This window comes from Mustelus asterias, chromosome 4 (genome assembly GCF_964213995.1).
Source record: "Mustelus asterias chromosome 4, sMusAst1.hap1.1, whole genome shotgun sequence".
Classification (NCBI taxonomy): domain Eukaryota; kingdom Metazoa; phylum Chordata; class Chondrichthyes; order Carcharhiniformes; family Triakidae; genus Mustelus; species Mustelus asterias.
This window is the reverse complement of record NC_135804.1, coordinates 82,523,494-82,539,657: the sequence shown is the minus strand read 5'-3', so window position 1 is coordinate 82,539,657 and position 16,164 is coordinate 82,523,494. Positions and strand designations below refer to the sequence as shown.

Sequence of the window (16,164 nt, the reverse complement as noted above, 5' to 3'; positions counted from 1 at the left end):
CTGATGTCAGTGTTAATAACAGCGAATGTGACTGATGATGCACTTTCAACATTAGTAAACCATCTCAACATGGCAGCAATTATTTGAATGGTTTTCAGAAGCAGACAAGAGCCAGTCTGCTCAGTCTGTAGAACTGGGGTCATATTTTACAGTCCCAGTCAGTATGATAGTCAGTGTGTAGTGATCCATTTTGGCAGATCCAATGGGATGGAGCAGCAGTATAAAATGAAGGGTACCATTCTTAGCAGTGTAGAGGATCAGAAGGACCTTGGGGTCCGGGTCCATAGGACTCTTAAATCGGCCTCGCAGGTGGAGGATGCGGTCAAGAAGGCGTATGGCGTACTAGCCTTCATTAATCGAGGGATTGAGTTTAGGAGTCGGGAGATAATGCTGCAGCTTTATAGGACCCTGGTTAGACCCCACTTGGAGTACTGCGCGCAGTTCTGGTCACCTCATTACAGGAAAGATGTTGAAGCCATTGAAAGGGTGCAGAGGAGATTTACAAGGATGTTGCCTGGATTGGGGGGCATGCCTTATGAGGATAGGTTGAGGGAGCTTGGTCTCTTCTCCCTGGAGAGACGAAGGATGAGAGGTGACCTGATAGAGGTTTACAAGATGTTGAGGGGTCTGGATAGGGTGGACTCTCAGAGGCTATTTCCAAGGGCTGAAATGGTTGCTACGAGAGGACACAGGTTTAAGGTGCTGGGGGGTAGGTACAGGGGGGATGTCAGGGGTAAGTTTTTCACTCAGAGGGTGGTGGGTGAGTGGAATCGGCTGACGTCGGTGGTGGTGGAGGCAAACTCGTTGGGGTCTTTTAAGAGACTTCTGGATGAGTACATGGGATTTAATGGGATTGAGGGCTATAGATAGGCCTAGAGGTGGGGATGTGATCGGCGCAACTTGTGGGCCGAAGGGCCTGTTTGTGCTGTGACTTTCTATGTTCTATGTTCTATGATATGGTCAGACATCACCCAATGCCCCATTCCACATACTAAAAGTCAGATATCCACCGTCAGTCTATCTGTTCAACACCACTGTACTCCAGCAATGAATAGGGCAATCCACAATTTTAAAGTTCCACAATAATTTTCAAATAGTAATTATAGAAGATTATGTTGATAGTGTAAGTCATATGGAATGCTAAGGGGAATATAAACATAACACAATTCATATGTATATCAGGTTGTATTAATTTATATTTATTTCAACATTTCTGTGGGGCAGGCAGGAAAAAAGAAAGGTAATGACTGGAGAGTGTAGTGAAATAGAGATGCCTTGGGTGAGAAAGATGTTGGAGATGATTGGTTGATATTGAGAGATATTGGAATCCAATTGTTGATTATGAACAGAGAACCTGATGGAGGGAAGAAAACCTTGTTGAAGGGTTGCCTACTGGGTACTTAGGTAATTTAAAATACTGCAAAAATTAATTGACTTGATATTTTGCCAACTCATGGGGAACCCTGTTTTGTGCCCAACTAAAGTGAGAAAGTTCATTCAGGAAGGCACCAAATGCATCGCAAGAAATTGTTGGGAAAGTGCAGAGGTGAAGTTGAGCTGTTGGAGGGAACAGTCAAAACAATCCATCTACCCAACCCTTCAAGCACCACCTGTCTTGCATGTGGAAGTGTCTACAGATCATGTCTTGGACCTATCTGCCATCTCAGAACCCATTGAAGTAGAATAGAGTCAATCATCCTCGATTCTAAGGGACTGCCAGGAAGATTATAAAAAGAGCTTCCCTCTCAGTTGTCAACTGTGTCCCACAGATCTGATGAGTCTGTGTTAACCACATGAGTGTTAATACATTGGTTCCGGCTTACTGAATGCGCACCAATCATTGAGCTTTCAAACCAACTATCACTCTAGGACCAAAGCCCTGCCTTCCTGCTCACAATAATAGTAAGCCCATCCACAAACACAGCATAAGGATAACATAACACACTCTAACAGTTTTGAAGGTCTGCTCTAACCTTTTGAGTGTAAATTATATAGGACTGGAGTTTTCTCCCTTTCTGTGCGTGTTTCGCGGTGGTGGTAGGCGGCGTGTAACTCAGATCTTATAGATCTGCCATTGTCAATGGAGTTTCCCGTTGAATGTACCCCTTGCCACCTGGAAACCAACGGCGGGGGTATGCCGTCGGTGGGATCGTAAGATCCTGCCAGTGTGGACAATAGTAAGATTTTGATGTTTGTCTTTCATACAGGCGCATTACAGCACCTCATCTTTTTGCATGTGTCTATCCTTAACTTATCTGGTAGTACTGCATAAATCCTATGCTTTCATAAGACCTCATTCAGTCTCTGAAAGCGATAGACATCATGGGGGTGATTTTCCCAAAAGAATTCCAGGGTGGGATTTTCCGGCCGTGCTCACCCAAAACCGAAAAATCCTGTCTGAGGTCAGTTGATCTTTGCATGGTCCGTGTCCTGCCCATTACATTCCCGTGGCAGGCGGGATGGGAAAATTCTGCCCCAAATGTCCAATGGGTGAGAAAATGGGAGGGTTTCCCGCCTGTTATTTTAGCAAGCTGAGTCTCGGTAACTTATGGCACTCTATGCAATATAGAGGCGATTCACCAATAGCGTCTGGAGCTCGCTAAACACATTTAAATGAGATAATTAATGTTAAAATCAGCCTCGTGTTGTTCCCCAGCGTAAGGCTGATTATGTAAAAAGAAGATGGCTTGGGAGAATCAGAATCATGACCTGCCGGACGCCGGGCATGCATCAGGTTTGTGGCCTCCCCCTGAAATTTCCCAGCGTAGCGGGTGGGAAAATCAAGCCTCATACTAAATGTAAAATATTTCTATTTTATGTGATGAAATAACAACCAAACAAATAATAGTCATTTGAATCGACTTACATGTATACCTTCCATTCAATGAATAGCTTAATTAGGATTAGCTGTTTCTTAGAAATTCACAGATACCAGTGACAGCAAGATTTTCAAATTTTAAACTTTCATAGCTCAGGAAATATTTATCGAGACATGTAGGTTTTACGTAGCCCAATACTCAGATTTAAATAGTTACTGCCAGTCACAACACTATTTCTATCTTCTATAACTTGAGATGCCTTCTACACAGTTGAAATTAAGATAGATATTTAAACAGTTGTCCATTTTCTTCTCTCATTCAGACTGACAGAATGAAAATTGACCAGTCGGTCTGTATACTTTACCCAATAGAAGTTCAGACAGTACCTTTGGGAGTCCTGCTGCATGTTTCATCTGCACCCCACCAACTGAAGCAGTCTGACCACGGCAGGGGGGATTGGAAGGAGGCGAACAAGTAGTATAGGCTGTAGCCAATGATGCAGTTGTAGTAAATGGTCACAAGTGTTGACACAAGGACCATGGTGATGCCCACACCTTTAAATGGATTGAGAAAACAATTTAAGTTAGAAGATATTCACTTGAATTCATTGTGTTTTCATGTATCCAGCTGCTCAAATCAATTTTGTTTCTTTACAGTTATTCTATTTGTCTAGAACTGAGCGAGAAGGAAAAGAGTGACAAATTGAATTGAGGATGAGGGAGTGTACCAATATGAACTGAGAGAGTGTCTCAGTGAAAGAGTAGGAAATGGGATTGTGTATAGAGACTTATGATTTGTGGGGAGAGAGTTGGATGATGTACAGAACTTTGGCTGTTTTCTGTATTTGAATCATGCATTAGAATTAGCTCATAGCTTTGCTTAATTACAAAGCAACTTGGTGAAACTACTTTCAATTTTAACTGTGGCTCAGTTCGTAGCACTCTCAGCTCTGAATCAGCAAGAGTTCAAACTCTTGAGCACAAAAATATAGACTGAGCCCCTTATGCAGTACCAAGACTGTACAAAAGTGTACAAAACTCTGGTGTACAAAACTCTGGTGCGGCCGCATTTGGAGTATTGCGTACAGTTCTGGTCGCTGTATTATAGGAAAGATGTGGAAGTGTTGGAAAGGGTGCAGAGGAGATTTACCAGGATGTTGCCTGGTATGGTGGGAAAATCGTATGAGGAAAGGCTGAGGGGCTTGAGGTTGTTTTCGTTAGGGAGAAGAAGGTTAAGAGGTGACTTAATAGAGGCATACAAGATGATCAGAGGATTAGATAGGGTGGATAGTGAGAGCCTTTGTCCTCGGATGGTGTTGGCTAGCACGAGGGGACATAGCTATAAATTGAGGGGTGAGAGATATAGGACAGATGTTAGAGGTAGGTTCTTTACTCAGAGAGTAGTAAGGGCGTGGAATGCCCTGCCTGCAGCAGTAGTGGACTCGTCAACATTAAGAGCATTCAAATGGTTATTGGATAAACATATGGATGATATTGGAATAGTGTAGATTAGAGGGGCTTTAGATTGCTTTCACTGGTCGGCGCAACATTGAGGACCGAAGGGCCTGTACTGCGCTGTAATGTTCTATGTTCTATGTTCTAAGAGAGTGCTGCAATATTGGAAAAGCTGAGTTTTTGGCTGAGACATTAAGCTGAGGCCTATCTCCTCTCTCAGTTGGATGCAAAAGATCTCATGGCAACACTTTAAAGAGCAGGAGAGTTATTTTGGAGATCCTGGCCAATATTTATCCTTTACTCGACGTCACAAAAAAAATTATCCAGTATTTATCACATTGCTGTTTGTGGGAGCTTGCTTGCAAACTTGCTGCTGTGTTTCTGATATCACACTTCACAAGTGCTTCAATAACTGTAATATGTTTTGGGATGTCCTGGGGTTATGAAAGGCGCTATATAAATTAGTATTTTTAATATAAATAAAAATTTGAGTTCAGCATTTAGATGTTGCACTCTGTCACAAATCCAAAGCACTCCAAACAAATATTATGTCTAAAACTAAAAGTCAATAGAAACAGTTCATTGTCTTTCTGTGCTCAGAGAGTACAGAAAACAGAAAACAGTTTCCAATATAAATAGAAACAATTATCATATAATTGATCTCAGGATGTGATTCAGAGGAATCAGTCACCAATTGACAACAGCATCTGCCTATTCTGCTGAGCCTATTGTGCCAGATTTGCTGAGTATATCCAGCATTTTCTGTTTTTACTTCAGTGTTTTGCTTTTATCTGCCTGTTCATTACGCTTAGACCTTTTGACTAGCATAGAATTGAACACTGTATGCAGCATGGTGTAATTGATAAAGCACCTTTAGCATCATAGAACCCTACAGTCCAGAAGGAGGCCATTTAGCCCATCGAGTCCTCACCGACCACAATCCCACACAGGCCCAATCCCCATAACACCATGCATTTATCGTAGCTCGTCCCCCTGACACTAAGGGGCAATTTAGCATGGTCAGTGCAACTAACCAGCACAACTTTGGACTGTGGGAGGAGACCGGAGCACCCGGAGGAAACCCACGCAGACATGGAGAATGTGCAAACACCGCACAGACAGTGACCCAAGCCGGGAATCGAACCCGGGTCCCTGGCGCTGTGAGGCAGCAGTGCTAACCACTGCGCCGCCATGCCACTTTAACTTTCATAAAATGTCTTTAAGTCTTTCACCAGAACAATGAGAAACATTTTGAGCCTGCACTCTCTATCTGCAGGAATGGCGGCAATTCAAAATCCAGAGAGCGCAATTCGTGCCAGCGAGTTTCCAAGTTCCAATCTTCTGGGCGGAGTAGCGTGAAACATGCCGTGGGACCCCAGGAAGTTAATTTTAATACATTGGCATTTCATTAGTGAGCACGTTCTCCGGGACTTCCTCCTCACCGGATATTCAGAGGGCACCAGCATGATGTCACGCTGGTGCCATTTGCAACAGGTTCACCTAAACCTGAAACTGTCGTGGGGGTGTCTCCTTGGGGGTGTAAGGGTGATTATATCTCCTGGGGAAACAGGACATGGCCTGGCAATGCCTCCTGACAATGTTCCTCGGCACAGGTTGCCACTGACAGGTTGGCACCATGCCCATGCCAACCTGTGCCAAGAGGCGGGCCCGAGTGGGAATTTCATGGGGGTGGATTCATTCAGATTTAGTTGTGGGCCGGGAGTGGATGGAGACACGGGAATGCTAGCCTCTAGCCTTTGACCTTTAAACAATGTGCCCCGATATCAGTGGGTTTGTTAGAATGGCCATGAATGAAGCCCAGTCCATCACGCAAACCAGCCTCCCATCCATTAACTCTGTCTGCACTTCCTGCTGCCTTGCAAAAGCAGCCAGCATAATCAAGGACCCCACGCACGCCAGACATTCTCTCTTCCAACTTCTTCCATCAGGATAAAGATACAAAAATCTGAGGTCACGTACCAACTGTGCTTCTTCCCTGCTGCCATCAGACTTTTGAATGGGACTATTTCGCACTAAGTTGATCTTTCTTTACACCCTAGCTATGACTGTAACACTACATTCTGCATTCTCTCGTTTCCTTCTCTATGAATGGTATGCTTTGTTTGTATAGTGCGCAAGAAACAATACTAAATCACATAAAAATAAGAATGGGTTGATTGAACAGGAGGTGAATCTCATGGACTAAGATGAGCTTGGAAAGGGCTTGAAGGGGATAAGCAAGATACAAGGGAACTATTTGGGCTCAGAGCTAGGGCATAACTGAACTCTAGGGGAAGTCTGGCTTGGTAGGCTCAGGCAAAGGACAGAACAGCAGAGGTAACTAATTGGATGGTCTTATCTTAATGACAAATACGCCACTGAACTCTGTACACTTGTTTCTGGAACTGAGTATGGAGGAGACAGCTTGTATTGAAAAAGTGAAGCCAGGAGTTTTCTTTACATTCATAGACAATTAATAAATAGGCAGCAATGCTAGAATTGAAGAGCAGGAACCATAAGTTATTGTTTTGATCCAGAGCAAACTGATGATAAATGGCTGAACTTATTGTCAGTCATAAATATTCAAGTTTGTATACCTTGGACTGAAGGGAACAGAAATGGTGGAAGGGGGGGGGGGGGCGGCGATTGTCCCAAAAGAAGTTTGAAGTGCTGACTTTGCAGGAAAGCTGGTGTAAATCGCAATTGTTTTTTCAGTGGGAGTTCAGACTCGAATCGCCCACACTCTGTGCACTGCAAAGGTCACAATTGTGAATGTCATTAAAAGCTTGGGGGTGGGGCCTATTCACGCCAGAGTCTGACAGTTCCAGAGCTCTGCACATGCGCAGAGGCCCTGAACTATCAGCCAGCACTTTGCTGTCCAGCTCGATCGCTGGCCAGCCCGGGACCCTTGCAGTGCTGCCCTTCCAGCATCCCCCCCCCCCCCCCACCCCTGGCCTGATCGCAGCCGCCACAAGCATTCAGGGGCCATCCTAACCCCCCCCCCCCCCACCTCCTGTCCCGGAGCACCCCGATCTCCAGCCCCCCCCCAGTAGTGATGATCCCCCAACCCCAGCAGAACCCCCTCCATGGGAGGCAGACCTCCTCCCAGGATCCTCCCAGGAGGTAGACACCCGCCACCCCGGCAGACCCCACCCACGGGAGGCAGACTTCCCCCAGTCTGCCCCGATTGCTGGCCTCCTTCCTGCCCCAACTGGTCCCTTGCAGAGTGGCAGTGGGATCCCCTCCCACCCCCACCGATCGCCCCAAGCACGTCCCCTAAGCCCTGTCCCCTAGGCCCCATCCCCTTGGCACTGCTCGATGCCAGGTGGGCAGTGCTAAGGTGCCCCTTGGACATGGGCACTTTGCCCCTTGGGCAGTGCCGGGGGCACAGGCTGGCACTGCCAGGGTGTTCATGCCCAGGGGGCACCCCCACCACCCGATCACCTGGGGGGCCCCAATCGTCCCCCCTTCGCTCCAGCTGGGTCTCTCGCTAGTTCCCTGAAAGTGGAGAGCTACTCTAAACCCCGCCGAAGTGAAATTGTATTGGCGGGGTGGGAGATACTATTGGGCCTGGAGACTTCAGTCCCAGGCCTGATAATGACATTTAAATTGCATTCAAATAAGATTAAAATAACTTACCTGCTGTTACACTGGTTTCCAGTGAGGTCCCGACCGTGCCGGATATCCATTGCTGGGAGATGTGCGAGCGTCATGAACGCATGCACAAATCCCGCGAATTAGCGCACGTGCGATTCTCCCGGCCTGACCTGCCAAAAAATTAGTTGGTCGGGATGGGAGAATCGTGGCCGGGGTCTCTTCTGGAAATTGATTTGTGTGAGAGAAAGAAAGAGAGAGTAATGGTTTTAATAGGATCAAGAACCTGAAAAAATAAGGTAAGGGCATGACTGGACGAATTGTTGACCACAGAAATGTCATGGTGAGAAATTTGAAAGTGCAGTTGTTAGTCAATTGGGAGGTAATTCTTTACATGGGTGAACACCCAGTCCAAAGATGTGCGGGTTAGGTTGATGGGCCAGGTTAAAAAATTGCCCCTTAGAGTCCTGAGATGCGTAGGTTAGAGGGATTAGTGGGTAAATATGTGGGGGTAGGGCCTGGGTGGGATTGTGGTCGGTGCAGACTCGATGGGCCGAATGGCCTCCTTCTGCACTGTAGGGTTTCTATGATTTCTATGAACATGGAAGTAGTGTTGGGAGGAAGAAGGTACATGTTAGTGGAGGTGCAACAAGATAGCTTTATCTATGAAGGGCACACTGACTGGAGAGTGACCACATGAGATAATAAGCTTGAGTCACTGGAAGTGAGTTTACATGGAGGGAGAAACTAAAGGACAGTGGGAGGGCATGAACTTAGAGGACAGAGGGCACAATGAGCTGAGATGGAGGTTGAAAGCACTAGGAATGAGAAGTTGCTTGGTGTACAGGCAGAGGAAAGCAGTAAAATTAAGTGATGAGATACTTGACATGATAGGTAGTTGGTAGAGAATGAGGATTTTCAAGGCCTTCTGAGAGGGGTGGGACAAGATAAGATGTTCAAAGGAGGTGTCAGAGAAATAGTGGGGGAAACCAAACTTTGATTTGGTGATAAGGGTCACTCTGTACCACGCTGGACTGGGCAGGGAATGTTTAGCTAGCTGGGAGGTACAAGGGAGAAGGTTTTAGCACTTGTCAGCCAAGTACTGTCAAGGTCACAATGATATTGCAAATATTTACAATAAGCTAATCATCCGACACTGCAATGATACAGGAAATGAGCGATAAACAACAAGGGAAATAGTTATATATTTAAAGGTAGAATTACTTCCCATCTCATTTCTAATTCTGGAATTACATTCTTTTTCAAATGTAATTTGTCTTTAGTTTGAAAAACAAACCCTAAATGACCAAATTTGGTGCTTATCTCTCTCCCATCCATGATGGACAACTCATTCTGGGCTTTGGTCATCCTCTGATCTCCTGTTCAAGTGAGCATTCTTTAACCAACAATTGAAAAGTGAGAATCATTAACAATTAACTGGGAGCAACAAACCCGTTTAAGACCATAAGACGTCGGAGCAAAACGAGGCCATTTGACCCATCGAGCCTTCTATGCTATTCAATGAGATCATGACCGATCTGATATGATGATCCTCAATTCCACTTTCCTGCCCGATCCCCATAACCCTTGATTCCCTTACTGATTAGTAATCTATCTATCTCAGCCTTGTACATATCTAATGACCCAGCTTCCACAACCCTCTGCGATAAAGAATTTCACAGATTTACTACCCTCTGAGAGAAGAAATTCCTCCTCATCTCTGGCTTAAATTGGCAACCCCTTACTCTGAGATTATACCCTCTGGTTCGAGGCTTTCTCACAAGAGAAAACAACTCCTCAACACCTATCCTGTCAAGCCCCCTGAGAATCCTATTTGCCTCAGTAAGGTCACCCCTCATTCTTCTAAACTTCAATGAGTACAGTTCCAACCGACTGAACCTCTCCTCATAAGAAAGTCCTTCCAAATCCAGGATCAATCAAGTGAACCTATTCTGGACTGCCTCCAATGCCAATATATCTTTCCTTAGATCAAGGGACCAAAACTGATCACAGTATTTCAAGTGTGTTCTAGCTACTGTTTTGTACAATTTTCACAAGACTTCCCTATTTTTATGCTCTATTTTCTCTGAAATGAAGGCCAAAATTCCATTTGCTTCCCCCATTACCTGCTGCACTGCATGCTAGTTTTTTGTGGTTTATGCACAAGGACCCCCAAATCCCTCTGTGTTGCAGCTTTCTGCAGTCAACCTCCATTTAAATGATATTCAGCTCCTTTATTCTTCCTACCAAAGTGCATAATTCCACATTTTCCTTCACTATATTAAATTTGCTAATTTTTTGCCCACTCACTTAACGTAGACTCTTTGGGTGGAATTTTATGAAAAAAATTCGAAGTGCTGAACAAGTGAGAAAATGGTAAAGTTTCAGCCTCATTTTTGGGGTGAGTTTGAAAATCCAATCTTATGGCAGTTAGTGCAACAAAGTGTCAGGGTGCGATTCTTGCCAGTGGGGGTGGTGGTGGGTTGAACCTAAGCTCGCTAATGAAGCCAATTGCTCAGCCCTAGGGGCACCATTGCCCTGATCTCCCAGTGTAATGGGAGATCTTCTGCTGCCGCACCCCCTTCCCCCCCCACCTCCCTCATGGACATCGGGATCTCCTGCTGCCGCTCCCCTTCCCTCCCCACCTCCCATGGACATCGCCCCCCCACCTGCAGAGTTTGCTCCCTTCCACTCCGATCGCGGATTGCCCTCCCCCACACCCTGGCAGAGTTCCCCCCTTCCTCCCCCGCTGATCACTCCCCTCGGCAGAGCTCCCCTTTCCTCGCACTCCAGAAGAGTTTCCCTGCCGTCCCTGTGGAGCTCCCAACATGTCCCCCCATCATGGCTCCACCCTTTGGCTCTTCCCCACTGGCTCTTCCTCCACTCTGGCTCTGCACCCTTGGCACTACAAGTAATGGTGCTTGATGGGCAGTGTCAGATGCCCCATAGACACTGCCTGGCCCTGCCCCCGACCACCCAGGGGCTTCAATGGCCTCCAATCTCCCTGGCTATGCCATCACATCTGGTCCCCGTTGGTGGGGACCATATGTGATCCTTGTCAGGGAGAACATTGGCCAGTGAAGTGGTACAGGTAAGTGAGCCTGAACGATATCGCAAAGCATGTCATTTATACTTAAATTGGCTTTGTGCACTTTCTGGGCGAGAAGCCGATTTCACCGACAAAACCATACCGGTAAGATCAGGGGAGGCAAAAAATAAGGTGTGAACCTGATTTTTTGCCTCCCACCCAATCTTACCACCTTGCCTTGTTGAATGTTGGGCGCGACGAGGTCATGAGATCATGGCCTTTGTGTCATCCTCACCACTTGTCTCCCAGCTATCTTTGTGTCTTCTATAAACTAGTACCATTCGCTTCCCTCACCCAAATCATTAATGTGTATTGCAAATAAGTGTGGCCCCAACACTAATCCCTGTAGCTCTCCACTAGTGGCATTGAAAATGTTCATTTTATCTCAACTCTCTGCCTTCTATTAGTTAGTCAATCCTCTATCTGTGCGAATAAACCACTCCCAACACCATGGGCTCTTATCTTATTAAGTCTCCTTATGTGCGATGACTTATTGAACACTTTTTGGAAATCCAAGCATATTACATCCACTGGTTCAACTTTATCTATCCTGCTCATTACCACCCTAAAGAATTCTAATGCATTTGTTAGGCATGACTTCCTCTTCATGAAGCCATATTGATTTCGCTAGATTATATTATGCATTTTAAATGTTCTGCTTTACATCCTTTATGATGGACTCTAACATTTTCTCAATGACAGATGTTAAACTATCTGGCCTAGGGTTATCTGTTTTTTGTCTCCCTCCCTTTTTGAATAAGGATGTTACATTGGCAGTTTTCATTGTGGGGCATGATGGCACAATGGTTAGCACTGCTGCCTCACAGCACCAGAGACCGGGTTCAATTCCGGTCTTGGGTGACTGTCTGTGTGGAGTTTGCCCATTCTCCCCGTGTCTACGTGGGTTTCCTCGGGGTGCTCCGATTTCCTCCCACAGTCTAAAGATGAGCAGATTAGGTGGATTGACCATGCTAAATTGCCCCTTAGTATCCCAAGACGTGTAGATTAGGGGGATTAGCAGGGTTATGTGGATAGGGCCTGGGTAAAATAAAAAGCTGGTTTGGTCCAGATTCGATGGACCAAATGGCCTCTTTCTGCACTGTAGGGATTCTATAATTCCAATCCTCTGGGACTTTTCCAGAACTTAAGGATTCTGTGTTCATTTTGGGAGAAAGTCCCATCCCCAGTTGCTGCCAGCCAAACTAATGGGAGTGTATGCCACTGCTGGGATTCAGATACACCGAGTAGGGGAAAGGGCAATAGGATGGAGAAGAATATCTTGGTGAAGGAGGGGTCTATGATGGATACAGGTGACCAAACAGGAAGCAACCCCACTGAGCTGATGAGGATGTCACGAGGTTTCACTAGTTGGCAATCTGGACACATGCCACTAGCCTCCTTTGCGGTGGGAAAAACCCAGGGAACAGTGGAAGGAGTCCTTTAAGTGTTCATTAATTGAAATAAGTGGGCCACCTAATCTCTCCCCCTCTGCCAGTTAAATACCTATGGGGGTGGGTAGATAATGGGAACAGTGCCACTGCCATGGTGCCAAATGTTACATTCCCTTATCTCTTAAACCACTCCTGGGGAGTGCAAAATTCCAGCCTATTGGGTATTGGGCCTAAAATATGACGAATTTGAAATAAGGAAAGAAAATGTTTTAACTTTGTGTGTGTCACTTCATTGCCTTTGCACAAGTGGACAAAAAAAGCCTTTAAACAGTACTTCTGCAAGGCTGGCTTAAATCTCCATGTAATGAGGAAAATATAACCGAAGTATTAATGCGAATTAAATGGCTATTCCTTAAACTTGTGTTATTAAAAAAAAATTAACCTTGAAAGATTGGCACGGCTTGCCACACTGCAACAGGTCCGAGGCTGGCAAACTGGCCGAGAGAACATTCCAAGAAAAACAGGGGCATCCCAGCGAGTGCCAGCATGACTACGTAGGGAATAAGAAATGCACCTGGAAAATATAACAAAGTTTATGGATGATCAGGCTTATTTATACAGTTTGAGACTGAACTAAATGGACCTTTTCATATTAACACAGGAACTCATTATTGTCATTGACAGATAACAATTAATGCAGACTGTATTCTAAATCTGAATATAAAACAACTACAATGAACATTCTGACTCCGATCCTATTAATTTACTCCCAAAATCCCAGTTCCTTCCACTTGAAAGCACCGTATGGCACCAAGTTGACACAAAGTAAATGTTCTGTTTCAGAACAAGAAGTTCAATTCCGAACAATTGAACAAGGGTTCAATTCTGGCCTCGGGTCACTGTCTTTGTGGCGTTTGCACATTCTCCCTGTGTCGGCATGGGTTTTCTTTGGGTGCTCCGGTTTCCTCCCATAGTCCAAATATGTGCGGGTTGGGTTGATTGGCCATGTTAAATTGACCCGAGTGTCAGGGGATTAGCAGGGTAAATGTATGGGGTTATGGGAATAGGGCTTGGGTGGGATTGTGGTCGGTGCAGACTCGATGGGACGAATGGCCTCCTTCTGCACTGTAGGGATTCTATGGAAGAAGGTAGTTTACATGGAATTCATTGCAGGAATCTTCCTGGAGATGAAAATGCAATCTGTGTTTGTGGCAGAAACGTCTTCCTTTAATTTTTTTTTAACAAGAAACAAAGAATTTGAAAACATTTAAGAGATTTTTATAACAAAATTGACCATTACTTCAGGTAAACAGACAAGAAAGTTCAAATCTCCATGGCAGTGTAAATAACAGTATTGTGAAATGAAAATGTATTTCTACAATTGGCAATGGAAAGTTTGAATCTTTAAATAGATGAGTTTTTTTACTCTTTGGATATTATTAAGAAAGATTGAAACGCTACAGTCACAAAACTGCCTGGCTTAGTAAATGACCCTTAAAACACATTTACATTGACAAGGCCTTCATTATTATTACTATTTGAGGCATTTCAGTTAGTACGTGTGCCAGTGACCACAGGAAATAAACTTTCACATTCTTTTCAAGTGAGGTAATGAGCCAGGTAATCAAATTTCACGTAGCACAATCCAGTCAGAGGTTGAACACATTAGACAGACATTAAATGCAGTGATGTATATTGCTGGGAGGTTTCTGTGTAACCTAAAGTATGTGTATTGTGTGGGAAGGTTAACCTAGGGGAAAAGATTTCAAAAAGATTTAAGGGAACCTTCCCATCATTTGCACATCCTCAGCAAAATTATGAAGTTGGATGCAGAAACCTGATCCGAGGGAATGCAGGTAAGACAGCTTGTTTTCTTTCGGTAATTATATATTTACAGACATCCTGTAACCTGATTCCAAAGGGTGGGGCTTGGTTCTAATGTTGTAGGAGTTTCTCAGCAACTATTTCTTGTTACACGTAGTACGGAAACATGAATTAAAACCAATTAGAGATCTGGTGAATAAAGGAAACGGTAGAAACGTCTGTCTGCCATCTCCAAATTGATTAAGCTGTCCCTGAGATAATGCAGGGGCTCGACAACTGCCGCCAAGCTGACAGAAGTTCATACTTCTGATTTACAGGGAAATTGAGTACATGAATAAAGTTAATTAGGGAATTGTCCACCTTGTAAAATTCACTGACTGAATCAAGTTATTGTGGAATAATGTTGTCATTTTTGCAGGTTTGTCATCAGTTTCCTTCAATCAATGTTATGTGATTGTGATGAACACCTGATCTGAGCAGATATCCTCAACTTATAAACCTGAACCCAGGGATAATTGAGAATTTCAAATATTGCACACTGGACATATATTTTAAACAAAAATATTTTTAAAATATATTCAAAATGAGTAATCAATTCTAAAAACCAGCCAATGCTCATTGGGTTTTAAATGCCATCTATTTGAAATATCACACTTCTGACTATAAACACATTTTCTGCAAGTGTTTGCGACATGTCAATCTTTTTTGGAAATTTGAATCTCCTAACTGTTCCTGAGTTTGTTGGTACAACTCAGGAAGTGAATGATGGATTAATCTCTCCATTCATTTTCTCTTTGCTTTATGAGAATATTTCTTAAACCTTCTCTTGAATTTCAAGATAGGGCACATTTCAAAGGTGCAGTTCCTTACACCAGCATCATTGAAACGTGTATTATTTATTTGATACTTGTTCCCTGGTTCATTGAATTTAATATTCTTTTATAATTCAATGAATGTTCCCTTTAATTTCTGCCTCCTTCTATTTTGAATTCAATAAGTACCTCCTCCATTTTTGTAAGCCAGGTAAGGGAATCTCCAGACATTGCCCAGACCCACAGCATAACCGATCATTGAGAGCAAGTAGTCAGTCTTTGAGGACCAGTTGCCTCGCTCCACATTCTCGTCACTTTCATCCACATGTTCATTGGTGACAACCTTGGGGAAAGAGAGGAAATGGACAACTTAGAAATTAGACTTTTGCAGTCTAGAACTCAAAACAGAAAACAGGTTTCACCCACAACAGAGACACTCTTGTTCTCCATTTAGCAGTAATTGATTTGTAGTTTGATACACCCTGAGCACCACAAAGACTGCAATTCACAACAAACAAAATCGTCAAATTGTCAAAACCTCTCAGGATTTAATGTAAGTTTACTATTTACTCACTGTGTCCTCTGGAAGATGATTATTCTTTGAGAATCCAGGTAAAGCTAACTCTTTCTTATCCATTTTTGGACAATAATGAATGATTCTTCTGTTTATTAGGGGTGAAATGGAAAACTCGGAAGTTTTTATGTTCAACTATCTTCTAACTTTGTACTGCTCAGAGACTGGTGTCAAGGACTAATCAGCTCCACAAGAGGTAGTGACTCTTTCAGTCAAATCCCAGCCCCTTATATGCAACTAATAGGGGAGTAGCTCTATTTACTCAGCTCATGACGACATACAAGTTCCCGTGCTATGTCTACTATTAATAGGTTGATCTGCCAGCTCAAGATGTTTAATTATAGGGTATTTGTATTAGTTCCAGGACAGTCAGGCCGTTGTAGTTATTCTGCATTTCTAAGTTTCGCAAAGCTAACTTTGTAAATGGAAAAGCATCAAGTACACCTGCTACAGTGATAGCAGCAAAGGAAGAACTGTATTTACTTAAAGAAGGGCCAGTTTATTCTAACATAGAAACTGAAAGGAAATTCACCAGTGCCTGAGATCTTTGTACTCTTTTAAATTTTGAACTTCAGTTGTGTTCCAATTATTTTGAATCACCTGGCTTC

At 44.0% G+C, this 16,164-nt stretch overlaps 1 protein-coding gene across 1 annotated transcript in view; it reads right to left on the bottom strand.

The window, feature by feature from the left end:
• The window catches only part of LOC144492342 (sodium- and chloride-dependent neutral and basic amino acid transporter B(0+)-like), a 72,708-nt gene extending 56,990 nt beyond the window's left edge, over nt 1-15,718 (bottom strand). The window contains exons 1-4 of the mRNA XM_078210337.1: nt 15,557-15,718; nt 15,172-15,325; nt 12,789-12,920; nt 3,206-3,373 (exon numbers count right to left, since the gene is read on the bottom strand). Of these exons, the coding sequence (XP_078066463.1) occupies nt 3,206-3,373; nt 12,789-12,920; nt 15,172-15,325; nt 15,557-15,619 (517 nt within the window). The 5' untranslated portion in view covers nt 15,620-15,718. The remainder of the gene's footprint in view (nt 1-3,205; nt 3,374-12,788; nt 12,921-15,171; nt 15,326-15,556) is intronic.
• Nucleotides 15,719-16,164: the final 446 nt, after the last annotated feature.